This window comes from Neltuma alba, unplaced genomic scaffold (assembly GCF_004799145.2).
Source record: "Neltuma alba isolate B1F8T4 unplaced genomic scaffold, ASM479914v2 tig00010661_pilon, whole genome shotgun sequence".
In the NCBI taxonomy this organism is placed as follows: Eukaryota; Viridiplantae; Streptophyta; class Magnoliopsida; order Fabales; family Fabaceae; genus Neltuma; species Neltuma alba.
This window is the reverse complement of record NW_021635506.1, coordinates 292,232-314,311: the sequence shown is the minus strand read 5'-3', so window position 1 is coordinate 314,311 and position 22,080 is coordinate 292,232. Positions and strand designations below refer to the sequence as shown.

Sequence of the window (22,080 nt, the reverse complement as noted above, 5' to 3'; positions counted from 1 at the left end):
CCAACGCTCAACCAGCAAATTTTAAATACTAACTCGTGTGATTAAGTATGTAAATATTAAAAAAATTAATTAAATTAGCTATTTCTATTAAATATATATTATTTTTAAAATATTTTTATTAATTATGTGTATTAAAATTATCTTTTTACAAAATTTTTAATATGTGTCGTCACCATATAGATTTTTTTTAAAAAAAGATAAATATGAAAGATAAAATAATTGAAGTATTATATTTTAAATCTTTTTTTTTGGACAAACGAGTCTCTAATTAATTTTATATTAAAAATGCAGTCAAATCATTTTATGATTTTATATTAAAAATATTGACTTTTAATTTTAAGTTATAAACTTTCAACTTGGGCTTGGCGTGTTCTGTTCTCGTATTTATCGTTTTATCTATTTAGAATAATATTTTTATTAATAAAAAATTATCAACTTTTTTTATGTTTATGAAAAAATTAGTCAAAAAATTATAAAATTAATTATGTAATGACGCCTAAGATATATCTAAAAACCTTGGTGTAATTTATCTTCAGCTTGTATAGCTCTTTTTTAGTAGTTTGTAATCCACATAAAAATATGTTGCACGCAATTTGCATCCTCCTAAGATATTTTTGCACAATTAATTTTATAATAATGGATTTTTTACCAATTTTTTAGTGTTTATGAAAAATAAAATTTTAACTTATTTTTCAGACATTAGGTGATGCATAAAAAACTTGTCTAATTATGGGAGAGGATTGTCTCAACTTCCTTCCTCCCATTCCCCCTACATTTCTCTCCATCATCGTTATATCAAAATTTTGATGGTTCCACCGTTCCACTGCTTCCTTCTATTTCTCTCTCTTTTTATCCATTTACCCCCATCTTCTTCTACTCTCAACAACCCCCCGGGGCGGGGGCACCCAAAAAAAAAAAAAAAACACAGACACACACCTTCCAATAATCAATTTTAAGTCCATGCCAACGAAAAATATTTAATAAGAATGTTAAAAAGAATATAGTGTAATGGAACTTTTAAGAAATTCATACATAATTTGAAAATAAAAAATTATTTAATATTAAAATCCAAAGAAAATCAGTGTAATTTACTCAACAACAAATCATCACTTATTCGACTGGTGAGGGCCCATCATTACTAAGTAACCAACAATCCACTTCACAAATTCTTATTGCTGCATAAGCCGAAACATGAACGTCACAGCATTCCCCATCCCATGAGAAGTCCTGTGTCATTGCTTCCTTTATTCTTCCTTCCCACTTGGATGGGCTATTCCTCTACAGACATATGAAAAAGCAAAGGATTTATAAGTTGTGGCACGTCATAATATATACTATCTCTAGTCATAAATATAAAATTTAGTTTGTAACGTAAATTGCGCTACAAATTAAATTTTTACATTTATGACTGGAGGTGGTATTTTGATTTCTGTGTGTGTGTGTAGAGCTATAGATAGAGACTACTGGAAAATCCATGAGAAATAACACACAATTTCACCAATGGCAAGGTCAAGAGAAAGGTTTCCAAAGGTGGAGTTGATAAACAGAGAGTACTTTGTGGTCTCATGATCACGATTTATGAAGTTCCTGACAAAAAATATGATACAACGGGATAAATTTCCTTAGTATACAATAAACAAGGAGGGGAAAAATCATCCATAAATAATTGTTTAATTAATATTCGGCGGAAGATGGTTACCTGTTAGCGGCAGCATCATGGTCAACTACTATTGGAGCTGCTCCATACCTTAAAGCCTTGAGCTACACATTCCAACCACGCAAAGTATTAAAATTTTCATAAAACATGAAAATTCCCAAAGAAAAGAATTTGCCTAATCTAAGGCCAAATGCCCACACCAACTACGGGAACATATTGTAATAGAAGGTGACGGAGCCTTTCTCAAGAGCCAACATAAGGATTACAAAGAGAAAAAGATGGAAAGATAGTATGATGTCCGCATCTATATTCTGAGACTCAGAATAGCAACATTCAATATTCATAAAGACAAGGAGCACAATCTTCCTGAGGAAACTTCAATTTTGTTAGAATCTCTTTTTATTGGCAAGACAAGATTCACACACAAGGGAAGTTACTTTTTCATAACCAGGATGTTGACCATCCTATTTTGGAGAAAGAGCATAAAGCTAGTAATATTTAGGATGTTTCAGACCTAACTGTGGTCAAAAGGGTATTTTGGGTACTAAGGGCATCACCTTTGATCTAATTAGCCATGGGGGAAATCAGGGAAAGGTAAGAGTTATTTTGTAGACTGAGTTTAGTGAGGAGAGGAATGGCCTATCGAAGGCCAGGTTAGGGATGGAGGAAGGGAGTCTTTCTTCATCATTTTCCTTGTGCTTTAGAGTGTTTTGTCCTTAATGTGAGCTGTACGACTGATATCTTGCACTATAACCAAGTATTTTGTGTAATCAATATCGGTTGCAGCATTATTTTCTACTGTTAATCTTGGGTCCTATCAAATTTCCACCAAAAGTAAACTACTGTCTTGAAGATGAACCAATTCTGGTTCATGTATGTCTACCTTAAGCTTCAAATAATAGAGGCAAAAACACTACTAATGGGGGAAGTGATGCACTTACTGGAACTTCTTCAACGGGGTCATGAGAATGGCACAAAATAATGTCAGATCCAGCAAATGTTAAATGTAATAGAGCTTCATCATATGTGAGCACAAATTTCAGATTTTCATCCTGCAGATTTTGAAAGCAAAAGCAGATACCATCGGAAGATGAGGCAAAATGTTGAAGATAGGTTAGCTAAAAATGTTCCTCATGCAAGATAATGAGCTATCATAATATACTTCCAGGGTTCCAGACAGATGAAAACTAATCCTCAATGCTTTCCAGAATAGCATGTAGCACCCAATTGCAGCAATTAAGATGAAAATTAAGATGAAAAATGAAAACAGAACAGGAAACACCTTTAGTTCTTTCTGAAGAAACTCCAGTGCCTGATTAGAGATGGATCTTTTACTATTCCCCATAAATATAATCTGCAGATAATCAATGAAAAATTACCTTTAGTCTAAAATCCTCCCAGAAAAGATCTCTCCCACAGTCAGATTTATTTTGTACAAGATTTACTAGCTCATGTTGGTCATAACATGTTCTTCATCATAAGAGTTTTGGCTTTATAAGCGAAACTTCGACTTCAGACAATTTTATATCCATTCTTCTAACTTTGGAGGTTCCTTTTTAATAACAACAAAGGAAAACTTTCAGTTACGAGCAATACGCAACTGAACTGCTGGGGCAAATAGTATGAGTTCTGTAGGAGTAGCAACCTGAACATTGCGGTCCATAGTATTCCAGACAATCTCCTTCAGTTTGTTCACATCAATGTCTCCCCATTCTGAAAAAATGCATCCAACCTGATAAAAAATTTCAATAACAAACAGACGAGTAAAACCAAGTGTAGAGAACTCATCAGTTTCATAAAATATAAGAAAGATTAGTTGTGTCTGTAAGAACTGCTCTAAGAAAATCTGGAAAAACCAGATAAATGAAAAGAAAATACAGAATTACACCAATATCAGTAATATTGTTAGGCGTCCTTAAATCTAAACATGTGCTTATGTGTTAAGGTATATAACCACTCAGTGAGATATTTTTTATGACTGTATAAATGTTAAGTATTTATGCAACATCAACACATGAAAAACACATCAAAGGCCCGTGCTTGCTAAACACGAGGATGCGGTGTTTACATAGAGGTCAGATAATAGCAGATTAATCATTAACCACACAGTTTTGTCATTTCAAAGAGAATTAATGTCATGTGTGCTTTTCTAGACAATGAATGAAAAGACAGTCCAGATCATAGGCTTTTGTTAGACTACAACTATGCAATCCAATCTCCAGGGGCATCAGGATGGTGAAAATGATCCATATAGATCTTGCAGAGTAAATGTCAAATTTAGCTATATTTTAAAAATATAAAATATAAGCGGCTTGATTTATTTTAATAGTCAAATTTTCAAAGAGATGGCATGCTGCATTAACTTGATAACTACGCATTATTTGAAATTCAGATTGATCAAAATCACATCTTAAGGACACCATTTGACTGCATGAAGCTTTACTAGAACTGTTCAGTTTCAACTTTTATATTTTTCACACGAGGTATAAGACTTAAAAGAGACCACAAGTGAGATACATATAAGAATATTAGAAGCATCTTTTGACAACCCGAGGCGCTGCATTAACTATGCATTATTTGAAATTCAGATTGATCAAAATCACATCTTAAGGATATCATTTGAATGCATGAAATTTTACTAAAACTGTTCAGTTTCAACTTTTATACTTTTCAGACGAGGTATAAGACTTAAAAGAGACCACAAGAGAGATGCATACAAGAATATTGGAGGCATCTTTTGATAAACCCAGACGCTGCTGCACTTCAACTTTGCAAACGGCTTTACCTTCCATATTTTCCGCATTAAAATTTTCAGGAAGAAAACAGTCAGTTGAAGGATCCCATTGTAATTTATCTAATCCATAAGGAGCAATGAATAACTTCTCCCTACAACCATACGCAAACACAATTATGTTATCCTTTTTGATGGGGGGGCTTTAGTACGAAGCCAGATCAATTCAATATTATAAAAGGTATCACTTTAGAAGACATAAATCATATATTAGGTCATATGCTATGTCAAAAGCTACATGGAAATATAATTTGAAGGAGGACAAGAAGAGACAAAACACATTTGAGATTAAAGTAACAAGATTGGGGAATGTTGTGATACAATGACAGCATGCTTACCTATGAACACCTAAAGTCGATTCCAGTCCGTGACTCGAACTATGAAGAATTCTGTGCTTTGAAGGGATGGATGACATTATTACCACACCATTAGCGTAGACAATTCCACCCTGCAAAATCACACAAACTGATAATTCAATGTTGGAAGGTGATGGGCCAAAGCTCAGTCGTATGATGTGCCTGGGGTGTGAGGAGTTAGCATGGGTCTCATGGTAGGGTATAGACGGGGACAGGCAAGTGAGGTTTAGTGAGGGCTTATCCTATTAGTGAGATGTGTGTGGAGAGCCTTCAGTCTCTTCAATACAAGAAGAAAGTGTTCTCTGTGTGCTTGTTATTGTATTTGCTGCTTATTTTCAGTATTTGAATATCATTTGTGGCTCATTTCCATCAGAAAGTTAAAAGTGGCTAGGACTGGAGCATTTCTATTTCGGTCATCTATGGCTGGAGCTTTTAACAATTAGATTTTGCCATACAACATATGGTGATATTCAACAAATGAAAAGTGTTGCTAGACGGGTATCAATAAGAAATCAGCAATTTGTCCTAAAGACTGAAATTTGGCCTTCCTTCAACTAGAAAAGATCACATTTAGTAACTCAGCAAAGACAAGCAAGTAATATAAGTACATAAGCACGCACTTTCAGATAGGTGAAAAGACTTACTTGAAACATTTAAAAACCACCTGTTCAATGTTTTAAGTATTATACTTAAGATAAATCTGATGACATTTTACACTTCTACCAATACACATGATGATGGCGAGGCCTTCATTCTTCCAGATTGAACCTAAGGCACTTTTTTCATATTTATCCCTTCTCAAGTGCATGGTCACTATTACGAACTGAATTCTGAACAAAATAAAAGGCATAAATGAAAAGCTGAAAGATAATCTATCCTGGATTCTCTCTAGTTCGTTTTCCCCTTCTTAAGTAAGTCAGCCATGGTTGTTTTGGGGTCATATCAGTCACTCTAATATAATGTCACAATGTGCTGGTATTGGCAAGTGCATAATTAGATACAGTGTGTCATAACATGAACAAATACCAAAGAAGTATCATGAGATCTCAAAATTCCATCTTGGCAAAAAGGTGCCTAGATGGGGAACATAATTGTGGCATAAATTTCTCATCTTTAACTCTTTTCCGATTACAATTCAACATTCAAGTTTACCAAAACAAAATAACATCAAGCAATGTTCTCATATCAATTTTTACGTTGATTAAACCCAATGACTACAACACACACATACACACAGAGAATAAGCATGCCAAGATCTGAGATGGGAACTATAACGACTATCTTGACTTAAGTATAATTATCAAGGTGATATGTTAGTCCCAGTATTCTTGGCTTCATTAGAATCTTCAATATTAAAAAACATCAACATAAAGCTAAGGCTGGAAAAAAAAGTCTTGGCACTTTTCGTTCAACATCATGGGACTATTATGTGGTACTGGGGACAGAGAGAAGAGAAAAGGAGTTCGACATTAAAGAGCATACCTTCAAAATATTGACAAGGTGTGTGCTTGTGTTATCTTGCAAACGATCAGAACGATGGAGCCTTGCAGGATCAAGCCCACATAAGGCCAATTTATCTGGCTGCTCTAGACACTAAAATATTTGCACGTTCTATGGTCACAAGATGGCACAACCAAATAAAAACATAATCCAGTAGCTGATTAGCTTATCAAAAAATAATCTAGTAGCAGAATATGTAAAACATACCTGAAATGGAAATAACGTTAAAATTGAATTAAGGGAAAAAGACACTAAAATACCCTCAAAAATACTAGAAGACAAATTAAGGTGGGTGAATTTCAAAATCTCAAATCAAACTCCTTGTCCTATTTTGGAATTTTAAAATATTGTAAAATGACAACATTGCCCTTACTTCCGATTACAACTTTTATATAGTTATTGACTACTCTAGTTTAACTATTGATTACTTTTGTTTTTAAAGTTCCATACTACTTTTGTATAACTATTAACTACACAAGAGTAGTAAATAACTAAACAAAAAGTAGTCATTAGATCTCCAATAACACTTGATGCATTTTTTGAATTTTTGAAACAAAAATGGTCAATAGTGAAACTAGAGTAGTTAATAACTAAACAAGAGTAGTCACCAAATTTTTATAAATGAAAGTAGTCAGTAGCTAAACAAGAGTAGTCATCGGAGTTCTAAAAACAAATGTAGTCAATAGCTTAGAAAGAGTAGCAAATACATAAGAAAGAGTAGTCACCAGAGCTCCGGCAACGATCATCAGCAGGGTCTCCGGTGCCAGAGCTCCAACGGCTAGAAACCAGCTAAAGGTGTTGAGGTGGCAATATTTAAAATATATATATAGTAAAGGGCATTTGTGTAATTCGGCAAGATTTAAAAAATTCCAAAATAGTACAAGGGGTTTGACTTGAGATTTTGAAATTCACCCACACTGATTTGTCCTTTAGCAATTTCCAGGATATTTTCTTGTCTTTTTCCCTTGAATTAACCTGATACACAACAAATATACAAGAGGGGAGTAAATTTAACTTGCCTGCATACTAAAGTCCTGGCATGTCAGTAATATTCTTGCATCCTCAAGTCCCTAAACAAAGTAAATAATAGAATATAGCAAATATCTTTTCCAAGCTAGGTCAATAGGAACAAGCCAAAAATGACAGGTTCAGTTGGTTTATCCCATTATCTGAGGCTTTCTTCCCTATTTAAGGTACTTCAAAATTAAAAGTACTTTAAATTAAAATTTGAGAACAGGCACCTGTTGAACAATCAAGTCCCAGAAAAGGGGCCCAACAATGGCAGTCTCCCAGTTATGTATATGCAAAACATCAGGTTTCTTTCCACATTTTACTATATAGTCAAGTGAAGCACGAGAAAAATAGGAAAACCTGATAGCACAAGATAATGTATCAAGATTACTCACAATTCTATACACGATAACAAATAAAACATCTAGGTGCAGTCAAATTTCCCTCTCTTGTCATCTTAACCAGAGAGTAAGTCCTTATTGCTGATCAAATTATCAGATTGTTAGAGTTGCCTTTTGACTTCTCTTTCTCTCTGAAGACGGTTCAGGAGTACAATGTGGTCAAAATGGGCTCCAAACCAGCATGTAATCAAGAAACGTGTTCGAATCCATTTCATCCCATTACCTTCTATTCTTAAAATCAACCCATTTTCTGCCCTATGTCAATTTGTTTTGTTATAATTTTAAAAAATTAATATTTTCTACTTGTTATAACAGTGTCTTGAAAAGGATGAATAAAGCCTATTCTTGGAGTAATGCAAAATTCAAGTTTCAGTTTGAATATTCTTCTGTTCTTGTCAAGTTACATAAGCTGAAAGAACAACCTTTTTAGATCCATCTGGTTAGCCATATAACATAGATCCTCGACACCAACCTTACTTTGAAATGATTTTTGAAGTACCACAAGGGCAGATGAAAAGTTATGCACCAAATTATCAGGGATAGAATATCACTTGCCTTTCAAAATCATCTGGGTAGCCATGTATCATTTCTCGGCTGAAAAGGGATGAGTACTGTAGTGGCTCTATCAAAGTGACTCCAATGCCATAAACAACACTGTCACATATTCAAGTATAAAGGCAAGAACTATCAGCAGATTTTAAACACAACATGCAAGGTGAACTTCATCTCTGACTTTTTTTACAAACTACTGGCATCCACTTATATGCAACCTCATGATCATAAGCAAAATGCCAAACTAACCCATTCCAAACTCTGTTTCCATGTAATTGACCATTAAAATATGAATAAGCCTCAGCATTAACTTCATGCAACCCTTGCACTTCATCCAATTCAAACAAGCATACCTATGAGAAAGTTACACAGTCAAAGTAAGGAATCAGAAACATCAGGTTGTAATTGGGCTCATATTAGAGCAATTGGAAAAAGAAAAAAAAAATGCTTTTGGAAAAAAAAGAAAAACAGAACTGATACAGAATATGCATAACTTTTTCAGCAGGTAATCGTAGAAATTTTAAAGAAGAATCAAAGGGCAAAAAAAATGGCTTCTCTCTTTTACTTTGGCAATATGACCTCCACCAGATGACCTTTCCTTTGCAGAGCACAAGATATGCCAGTCACATATGATGCCGTAGATCCACTAGAGACTAATGGTGCCATTTCTGTGCAAATGTGAACGATGTGAAAAGCATTCCTGGAGAAATTGACCCCAAAAAAAAAAAAAAAAAGATTCTGTGAATCTTTATGAAAAGGAAAAATGGGAGGAAAAAAAGAAGTAAAGAAAAGAATACCTCTGGGCAAATCAAATTTTTGTAGTACTGATTTTAGTTTATTAAGACAGAACAAAGATAATCACACAATACTTTGGAAGAATCTCCACCAAATCGTGGCCGAAAAATTCCCAAACGTGTGGAGACAGGAATTCAGTATCATATTGAACTCAAGGTTTTATACAGTATCCACATTCATTTGTATTATTTTTAGATTCAGATAATCATGGTTGATGTTTCTCAGTGATTTGCATATAAGGTATGCCACTAATATGAAATGGGTGGTGATTTTGCAATACAACAACAACAACAACAACAAGCCTTATCCCGGTGGCAATTTTGCAATAAACTTCAAAAAGCTTGTCATATCAAAATATACTTCATAATACTCTCTGATCCTAAATGTAGGAGTTAGTTGAAGAGTTTGTTTTAGTTCTAAATATAAGACCTCAATATCTTTTGTGTCTCTCATATATTATTTTATTCCCAAGCTACCCTTGTTGATCGTACAAATTAATGTATGCAATCAAAAAGGGGTAATTTTTGTATGTAAATTATTATTGAAAAGGAAGGGTATTTTAAGAAAACCAACACACATTTTTCATAAATAACTAACTTTACTAGTTTTTTTAATTTGTGTGAATTAGATATTCAGTTTCTACATTTAGGATTGGAGGGAAAACAATTATCATTTATGAGGATAAAATGAAAGAATGAAACTGAATGAAGCTCGTAAACATTTGATTTACTTTTTGCTGCTGTCTGAGAATTGACGAATTTCTTCTAAAAGATCGGAGTCCCTTCTTCCTGGGATGTCAGTGAAAATATCAGCCAGGCTCAACTTGTGCTTTATCACCAACCTTCTTAATTCAGATGCCTCCCCAGGAGAAATCATGTTGGTTAAAACCATTGAATCAATCCGAAGCAGCAACTTCCAACAAATTGACAGGTTGTCTGGGATACAAGCAGAAACGTATAATGCAACTAATCAACCAGTGAAAAAGTAAAGACTAATAAACTAGGAAAAATAAATGGGAAAATTAATCTTTTGGTCCTTATAGTTTTCACTCATTTGTAACTCAATCCCTATGCTTTGACTCAGTGCAGCTCAGTCTTTTTAGTTTTGACTCGGTTGTAACCCAGTCCTTAAAGTTTGACTCACTACAACTCGGTCCCTATAGTTTTGTCTATTTTATAATTTAGTCCTTGTGTTTTTTAAAAATAAAATTATATATCTAATAAAAGGAGGAACTAAATTATAAGATGGTTAAAATTATAGGGACCGAGTTGTAGAGAGTCAAACTTCAAAGACTGAGTTACAACCGAGTCAAAACTAAAAAGACTAAGTTGCACCAAGTCAAAATATAGGGACTGAGTTACAAATGAGTAAAAACTATAGAGACCAAAAGATTAATTTTCCCAAAAATAAATTATTGATCTAATCAGATTGTCAGTAAATATGAAGAATACAACAGCCTTTGTAATAGAGACGTACTTTATTTAGGCCAGCTACTTGAGTATATGCTATGGGGTTTAAACTGAAAACACTAGCATACTTGAGTATGTAACTAATTCATTATTGTCTAATGGAACCAACTAATTGTAAAATTTAAAAATAGCATGTGTGTCAGCAAAAAAGAAAATGTAAAAGATAAACAAGATGTATTGATCTATTCATCAACGATACGTAATAAGGTGAAAAAGCACGGCCATAATATCACCTTTTCCGGCACCGGCATGCTTTTCCGCTTCCAATTTCTCTACCCTGTCGAGCAATGACCGCTTTTCTGCGTTAGCTTTGTTAAGTTCCTCTGTGGCTACAAGGCGTTGTTTGTTTAAGTACAGAATATCTGTTTATTTAAGAAAACAAATCAAAGTTACAAAATACTTCAGTATAACGCACAAATATCACTAAGGTAGACTACTCAGACAGCCCAAAAAACCAAGAATGACAGAAAGCTGAAACCAACTGAAGGAAGGTAAAGACACAGAATGGGAATTATCTATGGAAAATCAAGTTCAGGCCGGGAAAGAACTGACTTTGCTGAGCTTCTCTGAACAACTTCCAAATCTCATGGTCTTTCGCATCTTGATCATCTCCAGTTAACTAAAATATTGGGGGAAAATAGGTAATGAGATCCTTGCTAAGTAAGGAAACACAAGAAATGCGTGTAAACTACACATATCATACGCAAAACCACCATATACCTGCATTTTATCCACGTTATTAGTACCTTTACCCCTGAGATGCGTGTCAATTAAAATTTAGTAGAGGACTAGAGTATAAAACAAAGGGTTATATTATTGAATACATGTCAAAGAAAACAAAACTCTTACCGTTGTTCATCTTGGCGACTGTCGTCTCCATCGTTTCTGAAAAATATTACATATAAATAACAGGCCAAGTGAATTTCAAGGTGAATTCGCCCACTATCAACCCGTTATTTCTATTTAATACGCCTTCAATCAATTACAAGGTAAATTTCACTCACTATCACTAATCAAAAATGACGACTTATGAACCATACATATTAAGTTTCAAAGTTGCATCATGACAAGTCACATGCTGCGACCAAGTAACACTATTTTAGATTCCAACCATTGCTCTATCATGTACCAGTATGTGGCATTATAACCACACTCCACTCAACTTTACCCAGAAAAACACAATCCACTCCGATGCTTCTTAACTTCCAAATTTACGTTGTTTTGGAGCGAAACAAACAAGCTAAAATGAGATGGTTGTGAGCTTGACGGATGATTACTCAGCTTTCTAGCAGCATTCGTGCAGTATAAGCTCAATTCAAGAGTCTCACCTCAAACAACATAGTGGCAGGCTAGTAATGGGTTTCCGGGACAAGGTGGTGGTCCTTCTGGACGTTGGAATGCGACGAAGGGAAGGAACCCCGATCCCTGCACCTACTAATGTCCCCATTTTCCGTTTTCATACGCAGAGATAGGGAGGAAAAGAACGAGTAAGCTGCACTTGCACAACTATCCCACTCGAGATCACCAGTCCCATGACGATATAACAATGGCATCCATATCCACGATACCAGTATTAACTATTGATGGTAATTGCTTTCCCAGAAAGAAAATTGCCTTTATCACGGAAAAGGGACTGCCTATGCAGCAGCAGGAGGGTGGCAGAAATGGGACAAAATTCTCGAAGAAATTTTCACAATCTCGGTAAACATGAAGATGGTCATTACAGTAATTTCGCTCCATGACAAGAACTTACCGTGGTGTTTTTTTCCCCACTCCCCCCCCCCCTCTCAAATTCATGATTAAATGTTCATGTCATCATCAAAATGAGCAGCGGAATTTTGTGGAAGCGTTATTGCGTCAAAATCTCACTCAGAGACTCGTTGAATCGATCATGGGATTCAGCGCCAAAGAACAAAATAAAATCGATAAAATATTTTGAAATAATAATTAAAAAAAAAGTCAACAACTTTATACTGCAGTGACGTGTGAATTCGATCAGCTTGTAAATTCATGCCATTGGTTTCTACTCTTCCAACCCTAATGGGAAAATAAAAATAAACGATTTATATTTCAAGAAAATGAATTGTTCGCAAAAAATCCCACCAAAAAATTTAAAATTACTAAATTTTAGATAAAAAATTCTTACAAAAATGTGTGATTATTTACAAATTCAGTGTTGTCAAAATTTATTAAAATGTTATTACCAAACTTAATTTGAAATTTAGTAGTTTCAAGCTTTTCTCATCATTTGCTTAAAAAAAAAAATTTTAGAGCTTCCCATTGAAGGTAATCCTATTCAAGATATTGTCGAGTACTAAATATAAACACTTCTCCTAATGGAGATTCGAATCTTAATTCGTCACCTTGTGAGGAACTGACTCCTTTAACGTATTCAAACCATGTTCGACATAGATGATTTGCACTAGTCGTGAATCGAAGCTTGTACTCTGTTTTTGGTGACAAAGCTTGTATTCTTTTGAAGCCCAAAGAGTCTTGTTAAAACACAAAAATATCTTCTAACACTTTAAAATATACTATCTCTTATGATTAATATAAAAACTAGTTGATTAATTTGAGTAGATTACAAAACTAGTTAAGTTAGTTATTTATTTATAATAAATAAGTGTTGGTTTTTTTTTTAAAATATCTTTGTTAATCAAATGTATTAGCTAGAACTATATCATTATTACAAGGACCATTTTAAAAAAATTAATAAATATAACAGACAAAGTGAATTAAGATATTATATTTAAGACAAAAATAAAGGCAAAACAAAGTTTTATATTAAAGAGCAAAGGTAATATATTTTTTAAGTGCATGCTCTAAATTATTTTATAATTTATCTCAAGGTTTAAAATATCCTTTCAAATATGTTTAATATTATAAAATATTTTAGAATTCATAATATTCTAAAACGCTTTTTTAAATATATCTAATTTGACGTGTAGACGCATTCAGGGAAAAAATTTTTTTAAAATTATGCCCCAACCACTAAATACCTGAATCAGCTAGCCTTGACCCGCAAACAAAAAATCTCTTTATCTTTACAGGTTATTTTACTTGATTCTAAAAATTCATTTCAGATTAGAATCAATTCAATGTGAAACAGGAAAAATTACCATGAAATGCAAAGGAAAAAGAATAACCAATAAAAAGTTTTAATAACAACTATAAAGTTATCTTTTTTATTTTCAAACTTGTCATAAGTTTCTTTATTATCATTGCGATTTCCTTGAAACTTCGTAACAAATCGCCCAATAAGAAAAGCAAGTCGTACAGATCTTCGCGAAAGATTAGCTCTTGTGGGATTTTATGCCGTTCTTTCTTTGGGGCCTGAATGCCCTTCTTGATTATTAGAGGTGCGGACACTTGGACATCCTCCACCTTAACAAATGAACACGTCATCAGCAACTTTAAAATTTGCAGTTTTCCCACGTCATAAAATAGTGAAATACTCCTTCATTCCGCTACGTACTTTTGAGCGTAAGCATTTCTGTTAGTCCTTCGAGGATCTTCGGCAATTTTAACTACAAACTCGTCTAAAGTCCGTCCACCTACTGAAATTCCCAAATTGTATCGCCTAAAATCAAAAAGGGATTCCCAGCTTTTTCTTTCCTTTTTTCCTTTTTTACGAAGAATTGGGCGATTCAAATGATTCTTATTAGTTGTGAAAGTAATCATCTTTAACCATCCATCAATGTGCCCAAGGCATGTCAAAAATATCACAACATGCATGCATTCCCCTGCTCCTACACAGGGACGTCTTTCCCACCTAAGATAAAAAAGAATCATCAGAACAAGTGCAAAGGACCTTTTTTTTTTGGGGGGGGGGGGTTAATATGGGGCAACAGATTTCTATTCAATTGAAGAATTGATTAAATACGATTCAAACTGGTAATTAAGAAGGAATGTCTCTAATTAGACATATTATGAATTTGGAAGCCAAGGGAAGATATAGTGTTAATGCTCAGCAAAGCTTACGCTTCTTTAACTTGGCCATTCGTCTTCTCCGCTCTCTTTCTTCCTCCTCCTCTATCAACCGGAGTTGCTCTTCATCCTCTCTCTTGGCAATTTTCGCACTGTTTATATCACCACAAGGAAATATAAATCAACGAACAGAGAAACCCATGATTGCCCTGAACTGCAGAAGATGAGAAGATATACAAGTGATCCATAAACTTGCAAGTTTCTTTACGTTATGGTCACATTTGGTACGCGCCAGAGAGCTTTTGGAGAGAAAAGTTTCATGAGTTTTTTTTTCTCCCATCCTCCTAATTCACTTCCTCATTCCTATTTTATACAAATCATGTGTTCTGGTAGGTCCGGAGTGAGGACAAATGGGGCAGTAAATGTGGAGCTAAAGCTAAAAGAAACATACCTCCTCCTTTCTTCCCTCATAATATCATCAAAACCTGCCTCCATGTTGATATCATCCTCATCGTCATCAGCAAATTTGTTGGGGTTGTAGCTGCAAAATATTCAGCAAATTGATTACAAAAAATCACCAGATTTGCAGCAAAATGAGCATTGCCATGCTAAAACTGAGAAACTCCAATCAGACATGTGAAACACCAGGAAACACCCTAGTAAAAAAACTTCGATCACAATGACTCTCTTTTTTTGGGGGGGGGGGGGGATCAAGGATCAGTGAAGGTAGACTGGAATTTTGAAGGATTCAGCCAAAGTCATTATCAGACTAAGGTGCTAAAAAATGAAGGGACAAAAAATTGGTCAAGATTTTTTTTTGGCCCCGGGGGGGGGGGGTGAATGTAAGAACATATTCTCCATCAGAATCAAGGGCTATCCACCTGCTCCCAAATATTTATCACACAATTCTCCCAATTCCAGAAGGCCAGCCCAGTCATACAATTTTAGCATAGTTTTGATAGTTGCCCACAAAATACTCTCCTTTTTGTCCATGATGAGCAATTAAAGAGGAGTTCATCAAGTAAGATCTGTGATAATTTGGCTCCTTCCAGATTTATTAAAAAACATTGCAAGGAAATAGAGGATCACATGCTAATTGAGAACTGGCAAGACTTACTGAAACATTCTTCTGATCATGCTAATAGCCCTTTGACCCTCATCATCATCATCATCTTCAAAGGGCCGTCTTACAGGCTTCTTCTTGGGACGTTGATCTTGGACTGCACGATGTGTTGGAACCTGTGTAGGTGGCCTCAATTTCTGTTGAAACAAGAAGGGCAAGAAAAACATTATCACCAATAAGAAGCTAAAATTACATGTACATGAATGTCTAGACGGCATCAAAAACCTGAGGAGCTGAAGATGCCACTGGCTGTTTGGGCATCATTTTAGGCTTTTCCCTTGTGTCTTTTCTTTGTTCCACACTCTGCTTTGAAATAGATGAATGAGCTTTCGAAATGAGTGGTTTCTGCACAGCATTTACAGGGCCTTTTATACCAGGCGTCAAAGACTTATTACTCATGATACCAACAGGCATCTTTGGAGGCAAGCCCTTTGGTGCCACCGGCCGGCCAGGTCCATTCACACTGTTGTTTCCAAGCTGTTTTCTTGAATCTGCTGATGCCATACTGGGCTTACTGGTAGAAGCTACCTTATTATTGGACCCTGCTTTAGGAGGTAATTGGCCACACACAGAACCCAGTTTTCTGTCCTCACGACCACCAGTAACATGCTTGCCACTACTGCTCAAAGGCTGTTTACTCTTTCCTTGTACTTGAGCTGGCCGTGCCTCTTCAAGATCAGCAAAAAACCTGTATAAGTTTTCTCAATCATAATAATATGTTTACACCCCCAACAAACATCCCATATAAACATGATCCCAGGCAGCGAAGTACCAGAACTTCGGGCAGACATATTCCTAGGGGGAGGCTCTTTAGCAGGGGCTGGAAGCTCTGCATCATCAGACAAAAGAAAGGAGTAATCCCTTGTATCCTTAATTTTCTGGGCTTTAAGCTTCACCTGGATAAACAGAGGAATTGACCACCATCATTTAGCAATCCCAGATGCTAGTTTACATTGAAGCAACTTCGAAAGATAGCTTCAATACCTGGCTGACTTTGGGTAGCTGATTATGAACTGCCGATTTTGATACCCCATTAGATACTTTGTTTTTGTTCTTGCTCTGCAGACAGGATCATAGTTAGAGTACTGATGCACCACATTATATGGAGCCAGAAATATATTAGAATGAATTTATCTTTTGCAAAAGTTGCCATTAATAAGCATCTGGTGACAGGCACGAGGCAACAAAAAGAACGACAAAAAGTAAGACAATGATGCCAAAATCTCAGCAGTATATGCAACGGCTTCGCATAAGTATACAGGTTATGACTTGCCATATTTAATGACCTTCGGCGTATTTTTGGGAGTACTTGGGGAGCCAAAATTGCATTTTAGCATGTGCGTGATTAATTTTGTCAAGAAAAGAAATCATTGACATTTATCGAAATGATTGTAGAAGTTTTAAAAATTTGCTCAAAGCATGATTTGATTCAGACATTTTTTTCACAAGTCTTGATGGTATTTGTATGAAATAGGGAAGCACCCAGAGCAGGAGAAAATGAGTTCAGAAGAGACAAAATAAATTGAATTGCATAGGCTCCAAGGCTGTGTCTTGTGAACCCACACAGCCTCTGCTCTCAATTTAGACCAGAGCAATGCTTTCTGATGCCATGGCCGTAGCATTGGCACTGCAGCTAAGCTGTAAATCCAAAGAAGGGAATTAGCATTGGCGCTGTGGCAGTAGCACTAGTTCCATGGCTGCTATTCTCCCTTCCCTTCCTCTTTCCCTAATCAATACCCACCATAGGGACATTGAGCCATTTACAATGAGAACAAGTTGGCCAATGTACCACAGGAGATCAATAAATGAATATGCCCAACAGAAATAAGTAAGCATAAAAGTGATTACAATAGATTGAAAGTTGAAGCAATCCAATACCATACAAGAAATTAATATAATGGCAAAGCTAGGCGTCTGAGTTCTTACAATATGAAGTGGGTTAGAAAGCCTAGATGCCAAATGCTGGTTTTCTAACAATGACTTGCTCTCTTGGATGACTCTTTGCGCGATAACAGGTTGAGAAGGACCAAAAAAAGACCCATAACTGCGAACAATTAAAAAAAATTGAGAAATACTCCAGTAAGTAATTCATCTAGTAACTACCAAATCCAAGCTGAACGTGAATAATATGAACGATAAGCATAGAAATGTGCGAAAATATTGCATTCAACTACACACAAAAAAAGGAAAAATAAACAAAAGTTGTAGCCAAACACAATAAATAACAGAATAACCAATATCCGGCCTACCATAAGGTAAAAGCCAAACAGCAAGGCATGCTTAAAGCTACTATGCACAGAAACATCACTTTATAAACATATAAATGAGGTAGGGAACATCTCTACAATTTATTTTCCAAAACCAAAAGATTTATGTCAGAGAAAAGAAAGTACAGATAAAATGAAAATTTATAAATCATGAATCTAAGATCAAATTGTAAGATTGCAGATCCTTATCATATGCATATATGACTTAAGATAGCGAATCAAGATCAAGCTCAGAAAAATTCTTTAAAATAAGCCATACTAAATCCAACTGACACCGGAAGAAACCCCCTACAAAAAATTTACCAAGGGCTAAATTTTAACTTTCACTTTACAAATGCGTTAGCCTCAAAAGTTACATCCCCAAAAGGAGCCTGATGGTACAACACCAGTATTGTGTCAAGTAGTTTCAGACTGTGAGCCACGAAACAGTTCCTTGCAGCCAAATAGGTTATACAAACACGACGTTTATCATAACTAAATTTATAAACTACTCCCAAACATAGCTAACAACCATTTGGTCATTCCAACGAACATAACACAAATGAAAAAGAGAATATATATCAAGATTCAATACAAAAGCATAACACAAAAATGCAATCGGTGTCATGAAGGAAGCATTGAAACAACCTGGTCAACATCCTTTGAAAACAAAATCAATGACAAGAAGTTAAGAAACAGCGAAAGCCCATTCTAGGTGTAACACTCACTTATCGTAAGGAAGCTTTTTCTCCCTTTCACTTGAACCGGCATGCGATGTACTGCTCTCCTTCTTCATCTGTTTTCTAATCGATTCTTTCAATTTCTGCCTCAATTCAAGATACTCCAGTTCTTCCTTTGTCGGTTTAGGAGGTTGTTCCTCTTCATATTCCCCCTCTCCCTCCTCTTCATAACCATATTCTTGCTCTAGTCCCTCATCCTCGTAATCATCATAATCTTCATAACCCTGCTAAAAAGGGAATAGGAGGAATAATGAGGCCTAAAACTAGTACCACACAAGATTAATAAATGTGACAAGGAAATGAACAAGGGAACAGGAATGAGGAATGAAGAAAAAACCTAACAAGCAATGGAATTATAAGGCTTACGTCTCTATCATATTCCTCCATTGCCGCTTGAAGAAGAAATAGACAGCCACCAATGACAAGTACCTAAAGTCTCAAGCCGCAAATCTAAGAAACTTGATACAAGGCCTGCTTGTTGATACCAAAACACAATGCAAATTAAGGTTAGGAACGAAGCTGAATTTCTCCTCACTATAACTGACAGTGTGTTGAGAGAGACGCAAGACCCAAAAAACAAGGAATAATTCCCATAACAAACTGGCTACAATCTTCTCGAGAAAACAAAACTAGCCATTAGGGTGAAAAATTCGCTAGCATTGAACAAAAATTTACAAACTTGTTTGTCTATTCCCTAAATTGCCATTCCCGCGAGGATCTAAATGATATTCAATACTTGTGCAGTAAGACCCAGGAGCAGAACCGCTCATATTCATGGTACGCAGTTGAATCGACTCAGATTTTGGGGCGAAATCTCCCGAGACCAAAAATATATGAACAATAGCAAGAAGCACGGGTGAAGTAATCAATTTAACAAATAGAATAATACAGGAAAATTGAAAGGAAAGAAAGAATGCAAGAAAGCTTACCGTGATCCCCTTCACAGCATGAAGTCGTCAATTAGGGCAGAGGAAAGATCGATGTTTGAGACCGAACGGCCTTTTATTTTCAATGTTCGAGAAATTTCCTTTAATCTGCTGCCACCGTTGTGCAATCCATGGACCTATCGGGGATCTGATCGTGCCCGTCCGACCCGAGCCATTATATTTTTTTTATTTTATTTTATTCAAATTATACATTTATATTATAGATAATTGATTGATTGTTTAATAAAATAATAATTATATAAACACTAAATTAGAATTATAAATGTTATATTTAACACTTTAAATTTTTATTTACCTTGAATTTATAATTTATAATAATAATATTTAGTACTTCCCTAATCTTTCAAAAATTTTGAATTCTAGCCAAAAGAAATTTTCCAAATTCCAAATACGCTTTTTGTATGTGTATCTATATGATTCAATAAATTTATATTTGTGTTTAATTAAAATTTTAAATTTAATTTATTAAATAATTACATATTTTCTACGTAGATCATTTTATTATTTTTTATTTGATTAATAATTTTTGCATTTCTATACTTATTTAGTTAAGAATATATTTAGACAAAGGGAAAAGTAAAAGGAAAATAGGATAAAAAATTTAAAAATAAAAAAATTTATTTTGGGAGAGTTTTCTTTCTAATATTATTTTTCTCTAAATTTTTTTCTCCTAAGTAAAAGCTAAATAAATAATACCAGAGTGCGCAGGATTAATTACTGTTATTGGTGGTGGATAATGGATTCAACCAAAAAAAAAAAATCCTCCGGTCTTTAATATAGGACCCAATTTTTGAGTTGATTTTGGTCCTAAATATAAGACTCATTCATCATATTTATCAATTTTCTCTAAATTACCCTTATAAATACTTCCTCAACTATAATCAAATAGAAGAGGGAGAGGAGATATTAAGAAAGATGATTATGGTGTTTTGGGAAAAATGTGTAACTTTTTTATAATTAACTAACTTACCTAACTTTCTTAATCTAATCAAATTAGTTAAATAAGTCTTATATTAAAGACCGAAGGAGTAATATATAAGAAATAGTGCCGTATGAAAATAAGCAAAGATATAAAATTTAAAATTTAAATAAATGGTAGCTTGATTATTTGGATGTTGATGGCCTTTATTTTTGCCGACAACAAATGTTGATTACCTTTTTAAAAATTTAACACGATAACTCTATTTTTTATAATAACTGAATTTTCTTCTTATTCCCCCGTTGCCCTCATCGTCCTCGCAGTCATTCATGCCGCTCCCGCATTGCCACCTGCTTCTCTACCTTCCCGTCTCTCTCCCCCAGCGCTGGCTACTCCTTTATCTTCTGCCTTCCGCAGTGCCGTAGGAGTCGTCTGTCATTGTCGTTGTCTATTCTTTCAGTTAACCTCTTGTGTGAGCTTCTTATCCTTGCTTGCTTAATCACTTCTCTTCCTCATCTGATCCCTCCGGTCACACCTCTCCTTCAAAGCGCCGCACAAATATCATCAAAGGTGAGCTATTTCTGATTTGTGATTTTTCTGTTTTGCTGGGTACCAATTTTTCTGTTGTTATTTCTCTCTGTTGTTCGGAGCCATACAACTCTTCAGTGTTCTGATTTTTCTCGAGCCGGCTTTATATGCTCGATTGCTCTCCAACTGGATTGTCTTGTGAATTCATCTATTTGTGTTGTTTTTCTCATTTCCATTCTAAAAGAACTGTAGTTGCTACCAATTATGGAGGAGCGATAACTTGTTTTTAAGTAAATTTTCATCTAAGGGCTGGATTGGATGATTATTGATTCTTTTGGTGTTTTTAGGGATACTTCGATATCCTTGTTTGTTTTCATCGCTGCCACTCTCATCGATCCATCTAGAAACCTCACTCAATGATCACCTAACCCCACCTGGCGTTGAAAGAGAATGGAGCGGGGTAACAACATGAAGGGTTGGGCCCTCACGAGCAAATGTACGAATTTCCGTTGGAAAAAATGTATTTATAATTGCAACCAGTTTGATTAGCACTCCCAATTCATCAGATTGTTCAGATTTGATATAAATAATTTAGATTTGATTTTTTTTAGTTTTATTTGTTTAAAATGATTATTTTAACTGATATAAAACTCAAAATAAAAATCATCTCTTAATTATTATTTTTTAAAAATAATTTTTATTAAAAAATAATTAATTAAAGTCTTAAATTTGGATAGTTTGATCTGGACGGTCTAGGTTTGATAAGTTTGATAAGTTTATGATATTCATTATTTTAATAAGCACTCAAATTGATTAGTAGTGCCTTAAAAAACAATTTTTAGTACGCACTAGTTTTTTTTGGCCAAAAGTGTGCAGCTATATGAATCTAGATTATATTGAAAAATTTGCAATATGTAAAAGTGATGCGCAGGATACTCATTTATGACAAAAAGGAAAAACGGTACACTTATCTTTATTTTTATTATATTCTTTTTTTTCAATATAAATGAGGTATGAGACAAGAATTATTTTTCAGTATAAATTTGAGACATCAAAAGCAAAATAAAGACAAATTTAAAAGATCAAATATTATATTGATCCTATTTTTTATTTCATGA

General features: G+C 34.6%; 2 protein-coding genes across 3 annotated transcripts; both read right to left on the bottom strand.

Moving 5' to 3' along the window:
- Positions 1–950: 950 nt before the first annotated feature.
- On the bottom strand, positions 951–12,231 carry LOC114758000 (probable starch synthase 4, chloroplastic/amyloplastic). Its single transcript, XM_028946985.1, is given in 21 exon segments — positions 951–1,278; positions 1,491–1,587; positions 1,700–1,761; positions 2,599–2,709; positions 2,940–3,011; positions 3,303–3,389; positions 4,375–4,543; positions 4,787–4,896; positions 6,287–6,397; positions 7,324–7,374; positions 7,546–7,675; positions 8,272–8,370; positions 8,518–8,605; positions 8,608–8,621; positions 8,834–8,968; positions 9,794–9,998; positions 10,766–10,894; positions 11,085–11,151; positions 11,253–11,286; positions 11,382–11,417; positions 11,861–12,231. Coding segments are annotated over 21 exon segments (2,094 nt in total). The 5' UTR covers positions 11,980–12,231; the 3' UTR covers positions 951–1,110.
- Positions 12,232–13,694: 1,463 nt separating this feature from the next.
- Positions 13,695–19,583, bottom strand: LOC114758057 (protein spt2). Of its 2 annotated transcripts, none has more exons than XM_028947063.1 (11): positions 19,498–19,583; positions 18,935–19,039; positions 18,557–18,795; positions 17,509–17,626; positions 16,567–16,641; positions 16,355–16,478; positions 15,808–16,250; positions 15,577–15,719; positions 14,911–15,000; positions 14,514–14,611; positions 13,695–14,304 (listed from the first exon to the last, which is right to left on the bottom strand). In XM_028947063.1, the coding sequence occupies exons 2-11, from the start codon at positions 18,953–18,955 to the stop codon at positions 14,282–14,284; spliced, it is 1,374 nt and encodes a 457-aa protein (XP_028802896.1). In that variant the 5' UTR covers positions 18,956–19,039; positions 19,498–19,583; the 3' UTR covers positions 13,695–14,281. The 2 variants fall into 2 exon arrangements, with proteins under 2 accessions (XP_028802896.1, XP_028802898.1); XM_028947065.1 differs by having other exon boundaries at positions 18,557–18,792; positions 19,498–19,582.
- Positions 19,584–22,080: the final 2,497 nt, after the last annotated feature.